Source organism: Diospyros lotus, chromosome 4 (assembly GCF_014633365.1).
Source record: "Diospyros lotus cultivar Yz01 chromosome 4, ASM1463336v1, whole genome shotgun sequence".
In the NCBI taxonomy this organism is placed as follows: domain Eukaryota; kingdom Viridiplantae; phylum Streptophyta; class Magnoliopsida; order Ericales; family Ebenaceae; genus Diospyros; species Diospyros lotus.
In genome coordinates this window covers 583829-607476 of record NC_068341.1, presented here as the reverse complement: position 1 = coordinate 607476, position 23648 = coordinate 583829, and the positions used below count along the sequence as shown (strand labels likewise).

The window sequence follows — 23648 nt, the reverse complement described above, 5'->3', positions numbered from 1 at the left end:
CCGACAAACCAAAAAGAGTGAGGTCAACAATATTATTCCATAACTATTAATGTTCTGCTTTTAGTGCTCTAACCACTATAATATGTGAGTGTGTGTGTGTGTATAATCATGCAACAGACTGATGATTATCATTTCTTCCCATTGGACTAGTTTGCCTATATATGTTCTTGTCTGCTAAGCATGAACATATATGAATAATGGCAACTCTAAAGGGGAAAAGAAACAATAATTTGTATTAGGACTTCTATCTGTTGTTGACATGGTGGTTTAAATCACTGTGGCTTCCAAATTAATTAATGCTCGTTTCAGCATTAATTAATATATATGTATCAAATAGACTGTTTATTAATTAATATATATGTATTAAGTTGATATGCATGGAATATGGGTACATTGATTGAAATTAAATTAATTACAGGAAAATTAGAAAATAATGCATTTTCTTAATTAGTCATATAATAATATCAACCATTTGAAAAATATGGCAAAGTCTATATCAATATTTATAATTACTTTCTAGTACGTAATTAATTAACTACATATATATATATACAAGTTTAATTGAAAAATATATGTCACCAAACCAATATCACACATCTGCACACCCAATGAATATAAACTTAATTGAATTGTGGGGCTTAAAAAGAAGCGAAGGGAAGAGGAGATTGTTAATTATTTTAATTGAGCAAACCACTTTCACATTGGAAAGAAAGCAGCCAGAGAGGCTAGAGTAGAGTTGGATAAACGTTACAAAAGTAATACAGTACAGGTTCACAAATTAATAATAAGGCTGTAATTGACATTACAAAGGAGGTAGCTAGGCAGGCAGGAATAGTAAACCTTGGAAATTGCACAAAATAGTAAACAAGATAGCAGTGGGGCTAGCTACGCACGAATTCAAACATCCAAATGGGCATCGAATATGAAAATAGATGGGGCGGATCGATGATGATACAAATTCATGCACTTCAATGGCCCCCGCCTACACCGCCGCCTCCCCCAAAACCGCCACCACCACCAACTCCTCCGCCTGCTCCGAAACCTCCTCCGGCTCCAAAGCCGCCTCCTGCACCCACACCACCTCCGCCCCCACCGCCAAAACCACCACCTCCACCTGCACCCCCGCCAAGTCCTCCACCCCCTCCAAAGCCACCACCAGCCCCACCGCCTAAACCTCCCCCACCACCAAGCCCGCCACCTCCACCTGCTCCACCGCCGACACCCCCACCTCCTCCAAGCCCGCCGCCTCCTCCTGCTCCACCGCCGACACCCCCGCCTCCTCCAAGCCCGCCGCCTCCTCCTGCTCCACCACCGACACCTCCGCCGCCTCCAAGCCCGCCACCAGAACCACCTCCGAGGCCGCCACCTCCTCCAAGTCCCCCATGATGACCCAAACCACCTCCTGCACCTCCTCCAATACCACCTCCACCCCCTAGTCCTCCGTGATGACCTAAACCACCTCCTGCACCACCTCCTAGACCTCCTCCGCCCCCTAATCCTCCGTGATGGCCCAAACCGCCGCCTGCACCTCCTCCGAGTCCTCCACCACCACCTAGACCAGCTCCACCCCCTAAGCCTCCACCTCCCCCAAAACCGCCTCCACCTCCTAAACCATCGCCAGCACCTGCACCGCCACCAATTCCTCCTCCTTTGCCAAAATGGCGAAACCCCTTTCTGTATATTCCATGCCCAAGTAAGTGTTTGTCATCTTTAACTACTCCATTACCATCTGCAACAACTTCTCCAACAACTAGTAATACAAACAACACAATTCCAGACACATAATCACAACTGGCGACACTCATTGTTGCTTCAGCAAAGAAACCCACACTAGAAAACAGTGGAATAAGATTGAGTGATCTGTGCTGTGAAGTGTGAAGAATTGACCTATATATAGCAGGAGAAGAACTTAATTTTGTTTCATATATGGCTACGAGGGAGGCCCATTGTCCCAACTGGCATCTTCCAATGAGTTAATGAGCGCTGTTCTTTGATTGGGCAACAAGTTTATTTTCCAACCGTCCCCTCCAAAATGCATTATATTTATGGCTCAGCTTGAGGGGTCGCATTGAACTCAATTTCCCACACAAGAAAAAATAGTCAACTGACTCAACTTGATCGTTCATCTCATGATCTGTAGACAGGTGAAATAACCCTACAGGTAGCTGCTTCATCTTTAATGGGATCATTCATTGGTCCTTTCTGACTTCTTCATTAATGCATCAACCAAACACCGTCCTCTCTCTCTCTCTCTCTCTCTCTCTCTCTCTCTCTGTGACAAGTACCACACAAATTTTCTCGGCCTGCAAGACAACATGCACGACACAGGCTGCTAGTTCAGAGTAGAGAAAGAAACCAATTCCATGGTGATCGGATTGTGCACATGCAGAGAGATGCTGAAATGTTGTTCCTTTCCAATAGGCAAATTACAAATTAATTAAAGAACTAATCATACCCACCCATGAATGGTTTCTCATAATTTCATAATTTTATCATTTAATGTTTATTAAACCAATCAAAAAGTAACTAGCTAGTAGTGATCTCTTACATGCAGGTTAGGTTTGTGAACTCAGTAAATTTCATAATCCATATCCAAAGGTCAACAATTGTTGCAATGTGGTAGAAAACTATATATTTTGGAGGACAAATGAAGAATAAGCGAAGCATTCTGTCATTAATTAAATTAAGCACAAAGATGTACCAAAAAGGGTAAGGATCTCATTGAAGTAGTGGCACCAAACAAGGTAGCAAATTAATTTATAAGCTCCTACTAGACCTCTGCCGACTAATTTGGTTCGCTACTCCGATTAATGTTTAACTAAGTAGAGGGAAATTATATCTAAGCTATAAAGAGTATAAACGGTCAATTAACTTTGTATTAGGATATAAAAAAGTTACTAAATTTTAATTTATAATTAAAAAATCATTGAATTTTAATTCAGTATACAATTTTATAACTATCGTTAATTACTCTTAAAAGAGACCAACGAAATACTAACGTTTTTGTATTTTTAGTATAAAGTTTAATAATTTTTTTATACTTTAGTACAAAGTCAGCGATATTTTTGTATTTTTATATAAAATTCAATAATTATTTATGTTATTTAACTATTCACATTATTAGTCACGTTAACGCCTCCGTAGTCTCTTTTAATAGCAATTAATGATAGTTATAAAATTATATATTAAATTAAAATTTAATAATTTTTTAATTATAAATTATAATTCAATAACCTTTTTATGTAGTTTAACACAAAATTTAATGACAATTCATACTATTTAACATGTTAAAAGTGACAGAGGTAGCTGACTATATATATATATGGGGCAAAATCTTTCAAATCTTTGAATATGTGATGCGAGAAGGCTACAAAGGCTTCACAGAAAAATGATCACTTAATTTATGTTCAAGATCAGAAAGATATTGTGTTAAATTAATAAGAAGGATTGTGACTGCAAGGACATCCACATGTGATCTGGACTTATATATATATATATATATATTATATGTATCCATTATTATTTATTTGGATGCCATTCATGCGCGTTTGATTGGCGTCATTATCAGTGAATAATAGAAACTTCACGGTCTTATGAGATGGAAATGCTATATATATATATATATGCTACGACATCTTTAATAATTAATATTAATGTATCAAATTATACCGACCTAATAAAAGAAAAAATTTAAAAAATTGAACTAATAAAAAAACAAATAAATTAACAAAATTGAAAAAATTGAAAAAAAAAAAAAAAAACTGTTCACTTTGCATTGTTACATTGCAGCAATATTAATTAAAAGCAAGAACAGCCATCTTTTGATAATTGAATATCCATCATAATATATATATATATATCATCAAAAATTTATACTACAATAATTGAAAAATAAAAATCCTAACTTGAATAATTAAAAATTAAAAATATAAGAATTACAATATCTTAAACTCATCTTTACAGTCACTAGTCGAAACAAAGAAGAAGGAAAATGACGGACCGATCACTTATTATTGGTTGAAGATGGGGAATGACAGATTGGTCGCGACTCGCGGGTCATTGGTTGGAGCAAAACGAAAGAATTGGGATTGGTCAAGGTGACGATAACTAATAGGAGACTCGATTCTTCCATTTAAGTTGATAGAAGGGCAAATATGACAATCGAATAAGTTGAGAAAGACAAAAGGAATGATCAATTTGGTTTGTTCCTCCTTTCTTATTTAGTGTGACCATGTAGGTAAAAATTGACATAGTTTTAAAATTACAGTTGATTTAGTTATTTCAATTTTTCTCAACACAAAAATCGAATAGAACCAAAATAATTGAAATTATCAAAAATTAAAATCAAACCTTATCAATTGCCAAACAAAACCAACAACTTTGATTAGTTCAATTAAACCAATTTTTTTCACACTCCTATTAATATCAGAATTACTAATGTCGAAATAAAATTTCCTTCAACGAACTTAGTTCGCATGTTGGTGCATAAAAGTAGCAAATATGCGAACTTGCAGGGTAAAAGGCCCCGGGAAGAACAGTGGCGGGTTGTGAGAGATTGAGTTTTTAAATTAAGCTCAGAAGTTGACCGGGCCGGCCTTGTCACAACCCGCCACTGTTCTTCCCGGGCCAGCCCACCTCTCTCGGGCCCTTTTTCCCTGCAAGTTCTATGCACCAACATATTTACAAATAAAAAATAAAACTTAATGAGCCCACTTCACTCAAACGGGTATATAAATCGGGTTTGGTGTCTAGAAAGTGGGGCTGGTGTGATGAATTTGGGTTGCTTTTTTTTCAGCCGCCTTGGGGTCTCCTCTTTCTCCCCCGTGTCTCTTTGAGAGTTTCTATACATACACCCACGTGTATATATATATATATATATGAATATCTTCGTGCGCACATACAACGCAATTATACCCATTTAGCCATGGAAAACCAGAGGGATTCCAGTGGAGTTGAAGCCGAGGAAGAAATTCACCATGAGTTTCAGTGTTGCGTTTGCCTGTAACTCTCTCTATATATGCACACGCGTTTCTTATTCTAATGGGATGCTTACTTTCGTAAATTTTATATCTCACTCAAATTTGTGTGCTTTAGATGCCCGTTTTACGTGTCATCTCACTGTCGAAGCTTTTCTCATCTTGCTTATGTCCATGAGGCCAATTTTTTTCATGAAAAACGCCCTAAAAATGTGATTTTTCTTTGATTCCAGATTCACTTTCTTCTCGTTTTACTAGCCCAATCAAATCAAGAGAAAGAAATTAGCTTCGTTCACCTATGTTTTTGTGTTCTTTTCCCCCCACAAGTCCGAGGCCAAACGTTCAAAAACGTGTCTATCCTTGACAGGTTTCCAAAGGAATGGATTCTTTGGGTATGGCCTCCACTTAGGTCCACAGAAGAAGAAATTGAAATGGAGTCATGAAGTCGATACACTTACAATCCGATGTTGCCATTGGATTACTATGTAACATGGGCAGACTATGCATTAGAATTGGTTAACATGTCTAAGTAAACAGCAAGAAGCTGTTTAGAATAATTCACTGTATTGCAATATAAACCTTTTTCCAGTTCACAATTCTTGGTTTTGGACTTCAACAATTTGTTCTTTGGAATGATAAGCGGAGTGCCATCTTTGGCTGAGGTCGGCTCCAAGAAGATTTTGAGTTATGTTTCAACCGTCTTATAATGCATTATGACGGTTAACTTGTGAGATTTTGATTGATCACACATATTTTATATGAAATAGAAAATGAGATACCATGTTTGCAGCATGATAAATAGACTCTGAAATTAGGTAATGTTTACTTTCAAATATCCTGTGAAGCATTGGGGGCCCACATTCAAAGGGATCCAGTTAAATGCTCACTGAATTTATGCAGGAATCTTTTATTCTTACGGACAATCTTAGCATTTTTCTTTTGATCTGATCTGCAGGGATCTTCTATACAAGCCTGTTGTCTTAGGTAAGAATACTTCACAAAAACTAATTAAATCAGCTATTTCTCCATCAATTTCAAAGTATATTTTTCCTGTTTGCAGCCTGTGGGCATATTTCATGCTTTGGGTGTGTCTTCAAATCAATGGATCCTTGGCAGGAGTCGTACTGTCCAGTTTGTCGGCATCCATATAATCATTTCCCTAGAATCTGTCAATTACTGCACTCCTTGCTCTTGAAGTTGTACCCAGTAGCTAACAGAAGAAGGGAACAGCAGGTTATAGGTGTGTTGTGAACTTTTTGGTCTTCTGTACATCGATATTATTTCCCTCAGATTATTGGTTTACCTTAGGAACTACATATTTGTGCATTTCTTCTTTAAATGAATAGTTAATTGCTCTAAATTTGTTGTAGTAGAAGTTTGCACCATTTTCTTTACATATCCGACTTTGGAGGATCTACGTTCTTTTCATATATTATTCAATTTGACAAGTCTCACTTGATTTATGATAAACTTGATATCAAGTTGATTTTACGTGTCATGTATGATTTTATCCATATTCTAATGCTTTACTTAACTAATTGTACCTCTTAAAATTCCCACTGTAGTGCCAAGCTTGTACTTGTTGATTTGTTCTGAAGTCATTCTTTCTAAATAATCCGGTTTATTTGAACTTTATTCCATATATATTTGTTTCACTTATAAGAAAAAATTATAAATACTGATTCGGCATTTTTGACATTTTAGTTGCGAATAATTTATGCATTTTTCTTCCCTTTCTTTTGCAAATGCTTCAGATATTAAAATATGCATCTTATGATTAGAACCATTGCATTTCAAGCTCTTGTCTGTTGATTTCTATTAAAGTTGTTCTGTCTGGAGGATGTATTATCTAATGGCGTTCTGTTTGTTCTTTGATTTTGTTGTTCCAGAAGAAGAAAAAAGATTAGGATGGTCCTCACCCCAGCTAAATATCCACAATGGTGTTCCCTCACTTTATGCCACCACTTCACGTGATGAGGTTAGTGTAAGATCATGTACTTTAGTTGAGGGGGAGCCTTCAGAAATCAACGTTTCATCAGAAAGTACTAATGTGCCTCATAAAGATGAAAAAGTATACAGTCCTGCAAAATCAACTATTGAAGACCCTGAAAATGTGGCCTCCATCCAAAACAATTTGCTTGGAGATAAATGCTGTAAACTGCAAAATTGCAAGCATGTGCTTGTAGCTGATTTGTTGTGTGCCATATGCAAGGAACTGCTCCATCAACCTGTAGTTCTTAATTGTGGGCATGGTAATTGAAGTTGTCATCTTACACATGTTATGCCTGAAACAATTTGTCTAGTGAAATGCTGATTGTCTTCCTTTGCAGTATACTGCAAAGCTTGTATACTTCAGAGCAGTGATAAGGTCCCTAGGTGTCCAGTTTGTCAAAGTGCACATCCTAATGGATACCCGAAGGTTTGTTTGATACTAGACCAATTTTTGGAGGAGCAGTTTCCAGAACAATATGCATTCAGAAGGGAAGCTGTATCCAAGCAAGCTGATAATCAAAATGGAAGTTCATCAACATGTATGTTCAACTGCCTTTTAATTTTCAATATTGTTGATCTTGTCAGTGGAATTTTCCAGTGCAGCTTATATTCTGTGAGGATTGTATGCCTATATGCCTACTTCACATATCAGAGAGACAGAGTTCCTCTTTCTAACCCAATATGAATTATCGTAGGAAGCACAAATTGATTTTAGGTTTTCTTAAGTTCTATTTGCTTTATCAATTCCTGTATGAAAATATGAATCTAACAATATTTCATCTGAATACACTTTGGGAATTAGGAAAAAAATCCCCTTGGAAGTGGTTGACCCAGAACATAACAACTTGTATCCCCATAACCATTTCTCCTAAAGATTAGTCAAATTCAAATCCTTGTTTACAACTAATGTGCAACCCTGTTATCCTATTAGATCCTTGAATTGGACAGGAAGTCTCACTGATTTGGTGAGAATCCGATTAAGAAATTAGAGGGAAATGAGAAGAATTCTAGAGGGGGAGGGAAGATAGAAAGATAGGAGGGAAATCCGAGAGAGAGAGAAGAGAGATTGAGAGGGAAAACATAAGTTTTTTGATTACTTTCTTTGAATGCAATCATTAATTATATACTGATTGTAGCTAGCTATCATGATATAAACCATAGCAGGGGAATAAGACATGCAAGTGGCGGGATGTCACATGCACGGTTAGGAAGTTGGGTAGTTAATTCTAGAAGGGGGTACTAATGTAAATAAAACTTCCCTTTGACAGGAATAGAAGTGCGGGATCCTCTCTATATAAAGGATCGCTCAATTGTATTAAAGCTATGCTGAAATTTGAATCAAAGTCATTATAATTCTTTCCCAAATTCTCTCTCTCTCTCTTCCGAATTCTATCTCCCTAATTCTTGCAAATTCTCTAGAGTTCTTTGTCAGATTCTTCGAGGTCTGACAAATTGGTATCAGAGCTCATCCCGGGCCAAAGAAGTAGAGATGGTAGAAGCGACTCGAATGAAGAATTTCAAGTCGCAGGTGCAGCAATTCCATGCGACGGTGATCGACCAACAAGCTCTAGTAGAATTGCTGGAGATCGGATCCAATCGCAACCATGAAGCGATCACGGTGATGGACCGAAAAGTGGATGCCTCTCTCGACAATTTGGAGATGAGGTTGGACGGGATTCGAGGAGAAAGGACTGAACTGGTCCTTACCGGCATCGGAGGAAAGAATGGGAATGTCGGGGCCTTTGAAATCGAGGTAGCCCCGAGGGAGGAAGAGGATGTGGAAATGGAACTCAGATGAGGGGAACCAGTTGTCCACAATCAATTGAGGTTTCCTATGCCTAAGCTGGAGATTCCCATGTTTGATGGGAACAACCCGTAGTGGTGGGTGAGAAGATCTAAAAGAATGTTCGAATGGCACAAGATACCAGGGGGACGCAGGGTAGCCCTGGCAGTTGCATACCTCAATGATGCAGGGGATGCCTGGTACCAAGGTTGGTCACAGAATAGGGGAGAGTGTCCTTGGGGGGGAATTTGCAGACAAATTATGTGAAAGGTTTGGAGACAGAAATAGGAAGGATGTAGTAGAAGAATTTAATAAATTGCGACAAGAAGGGGCGTGTAGGCTTATCAAACATGATTTGAAGAGTTGAGATCGATTATGGTCACCTTGAACCCCCATCTCTCAGAAGCATATTTTGTCTCTAGCTTCTGGAGCGACTTGAATGAAGAGCTCCGACCTATATTCAAGATGCTCGGGCTAGAGATCGTGGAGGAGGCAACAGAGAATGCAAGGTTGTAGGAGATCATGGTAGAAGCGATCATGAAGAAACAAAGACGAGAGGGTATGGAAGGGAGTTGGTAATGGTAAACCCCGGGGTGAGAGGAGTGGCAATGACTGCACTTGGTAGCCATTTGGCAGGCTAGACTGGCAACTTGATAGATCAGCAGAGGCAGGTTGGGCTATGCTTCAAATGTGGTGACCAGTATCATCCAGGACACTAATGCAAGAGGCAATTACTCTTACTAGAAGGCGAAGAAGGAGTTGTAGAAAAGGAAGATGAGATAGTGGAAGAAGAGGAATTAGAAGAGGAAGATAATGGAGAAATCTCGTTGCATGCACTCAAGGGGTTAACCAACAACAAAATTATCAAAGTGGAAGGTCAGGTATAGGAGAGTAGTTTGATGATTTTAATCAATAGTGGGAGTATTCACAGTTTCTTGGACGAGAGCACTGCCAAGAGCTTCACTGCAAGATGATAGGAACCCAACCCTTGTCAGTGATCGTTGCCAATGGTCACAAGGTGCTAAGCAAATCAGCTTGCATCGGGTTTTGTTGGGAAATGCAGGGTGAGTTGTTTGAGGCGGATTTGAGGTTGCTCAAGCTAAGGGGATGTGATGTGGTGTTAGGAGTGGACTAGATGAAACAAGTCAGCCCAATCAGCTTCGACTTTAACCGAATGGAAGTCACTTTTGAGAAGGGGGACAAGAAGATGACTCTAATGGGTAGTAGAGAAATCAAGGCTTGTAAGATGATCACTAGAAGAAAGCTACAAAAACTACTCAAAAGCAAATGGGCTCAAGTAACCCAATTGTTTTCAATCCAAGCAATAGAGGAGGCAGAGGAAGGAAGTGAATTGCAAGGGGAATTTCACCTAACTATGTTCAGTTAAGACCAAAATTAATTAGAGGTACATCAACTAAACTATCTTAATATGCTTTTGACTGAGTATGAGGAGTTGTTTGTAGAACCTAATTCTCTGTCACCCAAAAGATCCTTCGACCACTCAATCAATTTGAAACCCAACTCAAAACTTGTTAACATCAGATCTTACTGGTACCCCCCTCACCTGAAAATTGAAATTGAAAAAATAGTGAAAGAGATGTTGCAGCAATCCTTAATCTGACCAAGCCAAAGCCCATACACATCCCCTGTCCTACTTGTCAAGAATAAGGATGGCTCCTGGCGCTTTTGTGTTTGACTATCGTCAACTTAACGCTTTGACCATCAAAGATAAGTTTCCAATCCCTATAGTTGAAGATTTACTTGATGAACTAAAGAATGCTTCCATCTTTTCCAAACTAGACTTACACTCGGGGTACCATCAGATTCGCATGAAACTTGATGATATCCATAAGAAAGCCTTTCGAACCCACCATGGCCACTTGGTGATGCAATTTGGGTTTACCAATGCCTCAACTACTTTTCAATCACTTATGAACCAAGTCTTTGAGTCTTTCCTATGTAAATTCATCCTAGTTTTCTTCGATGACGTCCTAATCTACAGCCAAACTTACACCCAACATTTACAGCACCTAAGGACGACATTTGATATCCTCAAGTCTAGCCAATTGTATATTAAATTAAACGGTTTAAATGTACCTTTGGTCAAAAGCAGGTAGAGTACTTGGGCCATGTTATTTCAGGGGTTGGGGTGAGTACTGATCCGAGGAAAGTAGTAGCCATGGTGAATTGGCCTAAGCCTACCAACTTGAAGGCTTTGAGGGGCTTCTTGGGTTGACAGGTTATTACAGGCGCTTTATAAGAAATTATGGCCTCATAAGTTAGCCATTAACAAAACTTTTGAAGAAAGACGGGTTCAGATGGGGACCGGAGGCAGAGAAGGCATTTGGACAATTGAAGGATGCCATGTCCAAGGTGCCGGTGTTTGGAATACCGAATTTTAGTTAACCTTTCACCCTTGAGACGAATGCTTGTGGCACAAGAATAGAGGCGATGTTAATGCAAGAAGGAAGACCCCTAGCTTATCTTAGCCAGGCCTTATCTCTTAGACATGAAGGGCTAAGCATATATGAGAAAGAGTTGTTGGCGGTGGTGATGGTCGTGGAAAGATGGAGACACTATTTAGAAGGAGGTTAGTTCATCATATGCACTGACCACGAAAGTCTGAAGTTTCTTCTCCAACAGAAACTATAGATGCATCTTCAAAGGAAAGGGATGGCCAAACTCATGGGTTTGGACTACACCATACAATATAAGATAGGAAGGGAGAATGTGGCTGTTGATGCCCTTTCTAGGTGCTATGAGGAAGGGCAAACCACAGCCCTCATGGTGGTGACCCCGGATTGGTATAAGGAGGTGGAGGAGAGTTATGAAGGAGATAACAAGATGAAAAAACTAAAGGAACAGTTGATCCTAAGCTCCAACAGCAAGCCTGGATTTAACCTGAATCAAGGGATGGTGAGATATAGAGGAAGACTGGTGATTGGGAATAGTGAGGTCCTAAAGAAAAAGATATTGAGCTCTTTACATGAGTCACCGGTGGGGGGCCACTCAGGCATCCATAACACATACCACAAGGTAAAGCAGATTTTCTATTGGCCCCAGCTAAAAAGGTATGTGACTGAATTCGTCATGGCCTGTGATATTTGTAGCCGTTGTAAATATGGAACAATACTCTCTCCAGGTCTATTACAGCTCTTACCTATTCCTGCTCAAGCATGGGAGAGCATCAGCATGGACTTTATTGAGGGTTTGCCTAAATCGGAAGGGAAAGATTATATTACGATAGTAGTGGACAGATTAAGTTCGCACACTTTATTGGTTTGACTCACCCCTATTCTGCTTGAGAGGTGGCCAGGACTTTTCTAGACCAAGTCATGAAGTTGTATGGAGTTCCCTACTCGACAATTTCTGATCAAGACAAGATCTTCAGTAGCCTATTCTGGTAGGAGCTAATGAAGGCCTTAGGAGTGAAATTAAAGATGTCTATAGCCTACCATCCTCAAACGGATGGTCAAATTGAGCGGGTGAATCAATGTGTGGAAGGGTACCTGAGGTGCTTATGTTTTCTCCACCCTAAGGGATGGCACATGTGGGTTTCTCTTGCGCAATAGTGGTACAACTCCAATCACCATGCCTCGATCAAGAGGTCACCCTTTGAAGCACTGTTTGGCTATCAACCCCCACTCCTTCCCGCTATAGGGGAAGACACTACTGTGGCCACTGTGGAGGCTTATTTGGAGAAAAGGTAGAATGTATTACAACAACTCAAGAAAGAATTAGCAGTGGCCCAAAACTACATGAAGCAGTTTGCGGATAAAAGGAGAAGTGAGAGGGAATTTAATGTAGGAGAAAGGGTCTATTTGAAACTCCAACCAACCCACCTCAAGAAGATTGCCCCTGGACAAATAACTAAATTGAGTCCCAGGTACTACGGGCCCTACCTAATTGAAGCCAAGGTAGGAAATGTGGCATATAGGTTGAAACTACCAGAAGAGACCGGGATCCACCTGGTTTTTCATGTATCTTTACTCAAGAAATCAGTAGGAGAACAACATGTGGCCTCTAATTTACCCCAATTGTCGAGGGAAGCAGACGTGACAGCAGAGCCCAGCTCAATACTTGACAAAGAGTCTTGTACAAACACAAGGCCCCTATCATCCAAGTGTTGGTTAAATGGTCCAATCTTTCCCATGATAGCAGCACTTGGGAATATTTGCCTAACTTGCTAAGGCAATTTTCTCAAGCAGCCAGCTTATTATTTCTTGAGGACAAGAAATGTCTCAAGCAAGGGGGAATTTGTCATGATATAAACCACAACAGGGGAATAAGACATGTAAGTGGCAGGATGTCACATGCACAACTAGGAAGTTGGGTAGTTAATTCTAGAAGGGGGTACCAATGTAAATAAAACTTCCCTTTGGCAGGAATAGAAGTGCGGGATCCTCTCTATATAAATGACCGCTCAATTGTATTGAAGCTATGCTGAAATTTGAATCAAAGTCATTCTAATTATTTCCCAAATTATCTCTCTCTCTCTCTCTCTCTCCCTCTCTTTTCCGAATTCTATCTCCCTAATTCTCCAGAATTCTCGTGAATTCTCTGGAGTTCTTTGTTAGATTCTTCAAGGTCTGACACTAGCTTTTGGGGCTAAAAAGGGCTGCCACTTTTTCAAAGTTACAGTTTTCAAAATATTGCAACTATCTATCTTCCTTTTAGAAGAATGACCTTTCATCTGCCCATTCCTTCTACCTAAGAATGCATTCCCCTTAGTTATAAGGTCCATGACAATTTCCCACCCTTAAAAATTTTCTTGTCCTCAAGAAATGTAGAGAAATTGGGTTGCTTAAGGAAACTATTAGAGCAAGTCTGACAAGTATTCCCATGTGTAGTTATCCGTGTGCAGCGTTAACTATTAACTCCTCTTCCTCTTCTACCGCTTCTTCTTCTCCTTCTAGCCAAAGTAGTTACTTTCTGCTTTGATGCCCAGGAGTGTATTTGTCTCCATAACAGAAACACAGCCCTGCCTACCTCCTTTGTTCCATAGTCCTTCCTCATTGTGCTTGAGCCAGATTATTAGTGGATGTTGCTATCAACCCCTTCGACTCCGGGCTGAATTTGATTAGCTCCTTGCCATATCTCTTGTTTCCTTGCTAGAAGGCCCCTGAACTTGTCCCTTTTGCTTGCAGTCAGTATTTCTTTATTAAAGCCTCAATTGTCTTTTCATGTAACCTAGCATTTTCTGTTGCTTCCTTTATAGTTCTTGGCCTCAACATTTTAACCGTGGCCCTCAGTTCTTCGCTCAAGCTGCTAAGCTTGAGACGAAGTGATTTTAATTCCTCAAACTTTGACTGATACTCCTGCACCGATTCTTCCTGTTTCAGCTTGTTAAATTCTTTGGCAACATCCATCAAACCACTGTCTCCGAATCTTTTGCATAGGTTTTCTGCAAATTCTGTCCATTGACAGCTGTCTCTAGCCCGAATCCAACTTTGAAACCAGGCGTCTCCTACGTCATTAAGGTAAGCAGAGGCCAATGTGACCTGCTGTTCTGAAATGTTGTACACACTAAACTTTCTCTCGCACCTTCTCACCCACTACCTAGGTTTATGTTCATCAAATACTGGGATTTTCATTTTAGGTAGGGGCATACACGGCTGGAATTGGGCAGTCTACACCCCTTGTCCTCTTTCTTCAAAAGTTTCCCTGCCAGCTAGTTCTTCAATTTCAGAAGTCTCAGTAGGCCCATGAACCGCCCCACTTCCAGGTAATATTGGTTTCGATCTCTCCCTAGGAGGGAATTCAGGAGAAAGACTACCTGGTTTTGTCTTGCAAACATTAGCATGAATAAACTATTGCATTTGTCCCTGCATTTGATTATTTTGTTCCCTCATCTGGCTTCCAATATTGTCCCTCAACCTTTCAACTGCACTGTTCCGCTTCTTTTCTACCCTTGATTCTATGGATCCCATCCAATTCTGCAATTTTGCCATTGTTGCAGCCACCTGCTGCAATTGCAACTCCATTTACTTCATTCTGGCACCTTTTGCCATTGGAAAGGAAGATTCTTGCGAGATTGCTGGCTTAAGACTTGCTCTGATACCAAAATGTCATATCCTTGAATTTGACAGAAAGTTCTCACTGATTTGGTGAGAATCTGGTTAAGAAATTAGTGGGAAATAAGAAGAATTCCAGAGGGGGAGGGAGACAGAGAGATAGGAGGGAAATCCGAGAGAGAGAGGAGAGATTGAGAGGGAAATCAGAAGTTTTTTGATTACTTTCTTTGATTGCTTCGCACTGAATGCAATCAATAATTATATACTGATTATAATTAGCTTTTGGCACCAAAAAGGGCCTCCACTTTTTCAAAATTACAGCTTTCAAAATATTGCAATTATCAAACTTCCTTCTAGAAGAATGACCTTTCATCTGTCCATTCCTTCTACCCAAAAATATATGCCCCTTAGTTATAAGGTACATGGCATATCCTTAAGATACAGTGGAAGGCAATAAAAAGAGTGTACTGTTGCCACTAGCTGTGAATATCATGATAGCTCAAATCATGTGTTTCAGTTATAAAATACTGCAAACAGTACAATACCAAGGCAGGACATTGATGGAGTTGGACCATTTTTTTCTGCTTCATGACATGCATGCCACATGCCAATTGCCATCCTATGTCTTTCCTCTCTACCATGAAGTGCTTGATTGAGGGTTAGACCCATTCGAAGATTACACCACATGTCCAAGGTGATGTTGGCTAATAATGGAGAAATACTCTTCTATTAGCTTAGCCGTGAAATATGTTGGATATGCAATCTTTAGGGCTGCTTGTTTCTTGTATTTTAATAGCTGAGTTGTGAAATATGCAAGATGTGCATGTGTATTGGGAACTGTTAACTTAGGAGCACTTAGAATTAGATTTCTTAGTCGAAAATCACTGCCTAACCAAGCGCACACGCTCACAGATTTTGAACAACAATAGAGATGAAATCAGAATGAAAGAAACAGAATGTAAATGACAGAAAAATAAACCAAACCACAGAAGAACACAATCCGTTTATCCTGGTTCAAATTGCCCCTTAGGATAACCCTACATCCAGCCTCCCAAGAGCAGCCTTCTTTTATTCAGAAAGAATGATCACAGTACAATCCCTCTCTCTCATGATTACAAGCCTTTCCAAGATTACAAAGACTATTCTATCACACACACAGCCTTTCTTCTTTTGACTTTCTCATGAGAATGAATCATCTCCTAAGCCTAGACCCTTGTCCAAAATTAGGGCGTTAACTACTAGGAACTTATAACCAGTATAGACATTTTCGGTTTTACCCCCAAACTTAACTCTAATTACAAGCTGGAAAAACTGCCTATCTATAACCACAAATTTCGATGCATCCTATCTGCCAATATGCTGGATTTACCTGAGACAACACTCTAACAAATCTCCGCCATTGTCTTAGAGTAGATCCACTCCATTCTTCAATCATCAAAGCCTTGACCTGTTCTCCTTTTCCGCTTTAGCTCGACATGCACCTGATCACCAACACAAATAAACATTAAGAATATTCTAGCAATGCTGTAATTTGGACAAAAGAACTGATTTTGTAAACATATTATCCGCATTATTTTCTCCTGCAACTTTAACTAGGTTTACCTCTTCCTTCTCAAGGATCTCCCTAATAAAAAGATACCTAACATTAATATGTTTGATTCTTTCATGATGGGATTGATTATTAGCCAGGTGGATTGCACTTTGGCTATCACACCTTAACTCAACCTTAGCATTTCTTCCTAGCAGTTCACCCACAATCCCTTTTAACCAAAGACCTTCCTTTATTGCTTCAGTGACAACAATATATTCTGCCTTAGTGGTGGATAAAGCCACCACAAGCTGCAGGTTGGTCTTCCAGTTTATGGTAGAATTCTATAGTTGAAACACATATCTAGTTGAGGATCTCCTCCTATCTAGATCGACTGCATAATCAGCATCCAAAAATCCTAAAATGCAAGGTTCTTCTCCTAGCTTTGCTCCGCCATAAACCAAAGCCATATCGAATGTTCCTTTTACATATCTCAGTGTCCATTTCACAGCATCCCAATGAGCCCTCCCTGGATTGGCCATAGATCTACTAGATACACTCATAGAGTTTGCCAAATCAGGCCTTGTTCAGACCATGCTGTACATTAGTGATTAGACTGCCCACTGCATTTGAGTAAGGAATCTTACTCATTTCTCTCATGTTTGCTTTGCTGTTTGGAGACTGATAATGAGAGAGTTTAAAGTGCTGTGCAAAAGGAATAAAAACCTCCTTTGCATCCAACATATTAAACTTACTAACCAGCTTACTAAGGTATGTCTTTTGGGATAAACTAAGTTGTCTTTGCTGTCTATTTCTCTTAATTTCTATGCCTAATATCTTTCTAGCTTCTCTTAATTCCTTCATTTCAAAGGCTGATCTTAATTTCAGCTTTAAATTTTAGATTCCTATGGCTGATTGACTTGCAATCAACATATCATCTACATATAGGAGAAGATATATTGATACCTCATAGGCATATGTTTGAAATGTACACAGCTATCATATGCACTCCTTTTAAATCCTTGGACAATAATAAAAGAGTCAAATTTCTTATACCATTGCCTAGGGGATTGCTTTAATCCATAAAGATACTTCCTAAGCAAACACACTTGCTCTTTATTCTCTCTAACCTCAAACCCCTTTGGCTGCTCCATAAGAATATTTCCTTCCAACTCTCCATGTAGAAAGGTTGTTGTGACATCCATTTGATCAAGCATTAAGTCTAAGTGTGTTGTTATGGCTAATAGAATCTTAATTGAAGTATGTCATACAACTGGTGAGAATACTTCATTAAAATCTATACCAGGAACTTGAGTAAAGCCCCTAGCCACTAGTCTAGCCTTATACCTAGGCTTCTCTTCTATCCCAACAACTTCCTTAATCTTGAACAGCCACTTGCCGCCCACCACCCTTTTCCCTAAGGGTTTATCTACTAAAGTCCAAGTCTCATTTTTCATAAGGGACTCCATCTCAGATTTCATGGAAGCTTTCCATTTCTTGGAGTCTTTTGAGTGCATAGCCTCTTCAAAAGTGAGAGGCTCATCACCAGCTTCTTCCATTGCCCTTGACAATGCATAGGAAACCAAATCCGAATACCTATACCTCACTGGAGGCCTTACAGTTCTTCTTTGCCTATCTCTTGCAACATTATACCTCTCATGGTCTTACACACTTTCTATGCTAGATGGCTCTTCACTCTCTCTACTATAATCTGAATCCTAACCTATAGGACTGTTTGTTAAATTTTCAGACATCTCTTCTTCTGGATTTAAGTCCATAGGGTTATCTAAGACATTTTCTGAAGATTCTGAATGTTATTCAACTTCCACAGCTTTAGTTTTCTCTTCATTTCCTTTAGATATATCTAAGTTTATGTCTTTTATAGTGGAGTTTTCATCAAATGTTACATCCCTAGATATTATTATCTTAGGAATTCCTCCACAATTTATACCCTTTTACACCAGAAGGATACCCTATAAATATACATCTTTTAGCCCTTGGTTCAAGTTTCCCTTGCTTAACGTGGACATACGCCAAGCATCCAAACACTCTTAAGTGATCTAAACTAGGTTTTTGTCCTATCCACATTTTATATAGGGTCTTAAAACCTATAGCAACTGAGGAAGATAGGTTTATAATATAAGCTGTTGTATTTACTGCTTCTCCCCAAAAAAATTTGGGTAATTTAGCATGAAAAATTATGCATCTAACGCTTTCTAGCATGGTCATATTCATCCTTTCAGCAAGCCCATTTTGCTTTGGATTTCCAGGGGCTGTCAAATGTCTTAGGATTCCATTTTCTTTACATAGATGAGAGAATTCTTTATTACAAAATTCTAAACCATTATCAGTTCTAATGATTTTAATTTTGCTACCTTTTTGGTTTTCTATCATGGTTTTCCAGCCTTTAAAGGCTTCAAAAGTGTGGTCTTTTGTCTTAAGAACATACACCTAAACCATCCTAGAAAAGTCATCTATAATTGATAGAAAATACCTAGCTCCACCATGAGTCAATGTTTGGGCGGGACCCCACAAATCAGAATCAATATAGTCTAGAGGTGTTTTAGATGAATGTATGGCAGTTTTGGAGAATTTTACCTTAGTAGATTTCCCAAATATGCATGACTCACATTTATCTAAATCTGTAAGTTTTCCTAATATCCCTTGCTTAGATAATTCCCTAAGGCCTTGCTCACTAATGCGAGCTATTCTATACTGCCAAAGCCTTGTCTGATCACAAACTTTTAATTCAGTGGATGCAGCTTCTCCACACACCGTGGAGGCTTGCAGTACACAGATTCCATTATTTAGGACTGCTCTCATACTTATTAGAGAGCCTCTAGATACCCTTAGGACTCCACCATCTCCTCTATAGGAGTAGCCATTTCTATCTAACTCTCCAAGGGAAATTAGGTTTCTTCTTAATTTAGGAACATATCTTACAGAATTTAATGTTTTGATGGACCCATCATGCAATTTGATCTTTATATCTCCTATGCCTTTAATCCTGCATTCATGATTATTTCCTAACAACACCTTACCTCCTTCTATTTCGTGAAAATTCAAGAACCATTGCCTATGGGGTGACATGTGGAAAGAGCACCCAGAATCTAATATCCATACAGTTTTATTTGTATTTTTAGATATTACTAGTGCATCGGCACTATCATGGTCATATTCACAAATAGATGAGGAATTTTCAGTCTTCGGTTTATCTAGGAAATCCTTCTTTTTCTTAGGACAATTTCTCTTAATATGTCCTTCCTCATGGCAATTATAACATTTTATAGTTCTCTTACCATTCTTGGATTTAGACCTAGATCTTCCCTTTTGCTTAGAGTCCTTTTTATCGGATCTAGACCTAACTGTTAACACATCCCCAACTATGCTCTTCCCATCTACCCTATGTTACAATTCTTTTGAATTTAATGCCCCTATTACATCATCTAGGGTTAGGGTGTCTCTGCCATACTTTAATATATCTACAAAAGTCTCATATGATTTTGGGAAAGAATGCAACAAGACTAATGCCTTGTCTTCATCATCGTATTTGACCTCTATATTTTCCAGATCTAGGCACAACTCATTAAAACTGTCAATATGGTCTTGAAGCTTTTGACCTTCATTCATTTTAAAGATAAAGAATTTAGCCTTTAAATACAATCGACTTGATAGGGTCTTGGTTATGTAAAGGCTTTCTAACTTAAGCCAAATTTCTGCTGCAGTTTTCATTTTTGATACCTCTCGCAGCACGTTATCCCCTAGACTCAATATCAAGGTATTATAGGCTTTTTTGACAATCTCCTTTTTCTGTTCATCCAAGAATGACTTAGACATTTTTTATTCACCATCTAAAGCTTCTTCCAATCCTAAGTTCCCTAGTAAAGCTCTCATTTTCCTTTTCCAGAGGCTAAAATCATTCTGGCCATCGAATTTCTCAATATCATACTTAGTGGCAGACATTCTTGACACTATTTCTATGAAAGAAACTTCGAACAATGAAAATCTTGGACTTTCTTGATCCTAAAGACTGGCTCTGATACCAAGTTGTTAACTTAGGAGCACTTAGAATTAGATTTCTTAGTCGAAAATCGCTGCCTCACCAAGCGCGCACACTCACAGATTTTGAACGACAATAGAGATGAAATCAGAATGAAAGAATCAGAATGTAAATGACAGAAAAATAAACCAAACCACAGAAGAACACAATCTGTTTATCCTGGTTCAGATTGCCCCTTAGGAAAACCCTACATCTAGCCTCTAAAGCCTCCCGAGAGCAGCTTTCTTTGATTCAGAAAGAATGATCACAGTACAATCCCTCTCCCTCATGATTACAAGCCTTTCCAAGATTACAAAGACTATTCTATCACACACACAGCCTTTCCTCTTTCGACTTTCTCGTGAGAATGAATCATATCTCCTAAGCCTAGACCCCTGTCCTATTTATAGCAAATTAGGGCATTAACTACTAGGAACTTATAATCGATATAAACATTTCCAGTTTTACAGCCAAACTTAATTCTAATTACAAGCTAGAAAAACCGTTATCTATAACCACAAATTCCGATGCATCCTGTCTGCCAATAGGCTGGATTTACTTGAGACAAACATGAACCTTTAGAACATGGCACGAATGACTAAAGTTGTAAGGCTTTCAGCAGCTTAATTAAGAACTGGACTATGGGAAATGTGTCAGAATTGTCTTTCAGAATGTAGAGAAGTGGGTTTGGGTCCCAGTCCCAGAAGCTTATTTAGGTCTTCCTTTCCTTTTATTCTTTTCATCAAATGACACAAGAAGAGATGTATAAAGTACTGGCACTTTTCTTTTTTTTTTAATTCTTCTTTGATAGGATAAAGTATTGGCTCCTTTACTTCCAGGAATCTATAAAGGAGCAAATCCTCATGCACATCTTGGTATGGAAAATACTTCTGCTGCTAAACGTTACTCTTTTGCACTGGTGTTTAGCACTGCATCTCTGGTAGGTTGCCACCACAATATCCCATGTTCCGTGTTTGTGAGATCTGACAATAAGATGCCTGGGTATTATTGGAAAGATAACTGTTGAGCTCAAGATAACTGGAGAATCTGAAAAGAATTATTATTTCATGTTTGAGATTTAGATACTTCTTTTTGCTTAATCTTTGTGTTCCAATCTCAGTATGATATATTAAGAACAAATGTCCCTGCAATCAATACTGTGTCTATGATCCACAAATCAATATCAGGTTCAACTGAAGCCTCAAAAATTGATGCTCCATCATCTTCAAGACCTATCTATGATTACCTGTCAGGACGGTTAGGCCAAGAACAACTCAAGATTCATGCTGGAGTTGGCTGTGATTATTGTGGGGTAAGTTATTCTTTTTATTGCTTCAGGATTCTTATAATTGGGAAGACTAATTGTGTAATTTCATGTGACTATGAGAATCTGGTACTCCTTGTCCATGAGGATTGCTGCAAATGTACATCCTGCAATGATTGTGTTGATGAATTCCTCTCTTTCTGATATTGAAACAGAGCATATGCTTGGACAAAATTAGTAATAGTGGAACAAGCACAGGATGGCCAACCGTGGTCTCTTTTGCCCCAATCTCTGTTGGCCATGTTCTGTGTTTCATTCACAAATATATTGAAAAAGTCCACATGCTTGGTATTATCATGGCATGAATTCTAACTTAACTCGACTGCATGAATTCTAGCTTGTGAACGAATGCTCGTCACATCTAATTACTTTTTTTTTATTTTTTTATTTTGCTGCCTCCGTTGCTTGCCATTTGATGCAGATGTGCCCGATAATCGGGGAGCGGTACAGGTGCAAAGACTGCAAGGAGAAGATTGGGTTTGACTTGTGCGGAGGCTGCCATGAGAGGTCGGCGAAGCTTCCAGGGCGGTTTAACCAGCAGCACAGACCAGAACACGAGCTTGAGATTGTAAAGCCGGAAAGCATGATGGCTAACGTGATACTGCTTCAGGTTGAAGAAGATTCGGGTGAGCATGATGAGTCTGATCATCCGGCAGACGTGGAAAGCATCCCTTCTGCTTCCTCCATGTCTGCTGATTCTCCAGAGGATGATGGTTCAGCTGCCCCCATTTCCTCGGACAATGCCTTACAGGAAGATCAACAGGCCACTCACTAATGATTCAAACCATTGACAAGTTCTTTTCGGAGAGATTAATGCAACTTTGGGATTGGGACTGGGAATTGGGATGTGGATAGCTGATGGCTGATACCCTCTGGCCACCACATTCATTCTGCTTTGGACCTTTTTTATTTTACGGTAAATCTTTTTATTTTACGGGGATAGAATCTATCCAGATAGAAAGACATTTAATACTTGTTTTATATTATTTTATAATATTTTAATTATATTAAACAAAATAGAAAGACAATTTTAATTTTATAAAAATTCTAACTCTTCACTCGTATGCTTCCTTACCTAAAACTCCCGCCTAAAACTACTGTCAAACACATTAATGTTGCACATTTTCAAAGCAAACAAAATTAGTTATGAAAATGAATAATGACACTTAGGTGGTAACACATCATTGGCCGTAATCAATGTATTCTCTTTGCATTCACTTTCTATTTTATTTCATTCATAGATTATTTTACTTTTGTTCGAATTAATTGACGCACGGGATGACTAAAGACATCAAATCATAAAAATATTATCATCTTAAAATTGCCACATTGCCTCGAATTGAACGGGTGGACTTCATCTATGTTGAAATTTGCCGACATTAGACGGATTGTATGTAGCGCTAGCGGATTGCATCTATGATGTAGTCTGCTAGATGCATTGGCGGACTGCATCATAGATGCAGCCCGTTGGGATGTAGGGGCTGCATCTTAGATGCAGTCTGCCAACCTGCATCTGGCGGAGATGCAGTCTGCTGGTGGGCTGCAACTGCATCTGGCAGATTGCATTTAGATGCAGTCCGTCAGAAATTGAGGTTTATCTAAATTATTGAGTGGGTTTTATTATTGATATTTTTGTTATTTGATGTCTTTAGTGATTTCATACGTCAATCAATTCGAATAAAGTAGAATAATTCGTATTTAAAGTCATTGTAACTCTTGGGATTCTAAAAATTCATTAAATGAGGTGAGAGATTAAAATTTAAATTTAACAAGAAAGAGAGGTAATAAAATTTTAAATTGTGACCGGAGAAGATATTATTGATAAATAAAATATTAAATAACATAATTATTTTAACATCAATAATTAAAATGATAAAAAAAAACAATTCTATTTGGACTGACAAGTTCCTTTTTATCTTATTCAAGTGATGAATGGGAATGGGCTTGTGCCGTGGAGTAATAGGAAGCCGCTGCTGCGACGCCGCGCCGCGC

General features: G+C 38.8%; 2 protein-coding genes across 3 annotated transcripts; one reads left to right on the top strand and one right to left on the bottom strand.

Annotated features, from left to right (window-relative positions):
* Positions 1 to 645: 645 nt before the first annotated feature.
* Positions 646 to 1995, bottom strand: LOC127800784 (glycine-rich cell wall structural protein-like). The gene has a single exon (XM_052335597.1). It carries the CDS (start codon positions 1803 to 1805, stop codon positions 969 to 971), a length of 837 nt encoding a protein of 278 aa, XP_052191557.1. The 5' UTR covers positions 1806 to 1995; the 3' UTR covers positions 646 to 968.
* Positions 1996 to 4774: 2779 nt separating this feature from the next.
* Positions 4775 to 22701, top strand: LOC127799901 (E3 ubiquitin-protein ligase PRT1-like). Of its 2 annotated transcripts, none has more exons than XM_052334167.1 (7): positions 4775 to 5001; positions 5932 to 5960; positions 6037 to 6216; positions 6866 to 7228; positions 7307 to 7507; positions 21520 to 21644; positions 22078 to 22701. In XM_052334167.1, exons 1-7 carry the CDS (start codon positions 4925 to 4927, stop codon positions 22429 to 22431), a joined length of 1329 nt encoding a protein of 442 aa, XP_052190127.1. In that variant the 5' UTR covers positions 4775 to 4924; the 3' UTR covers positions 22432 to 22701. The 2 variants fall into 2 exon arrangements, with proteins under 2 accessions (XP_052190127.1, XP_052190128.1); XM_052334168.1 differs by having other exon boundaries at positions 4797 to 5001; positions 5877 to 5960.
* The last annotated feature ends 947 nt before the right edge of the window (positions 22702 to 23648 follow it).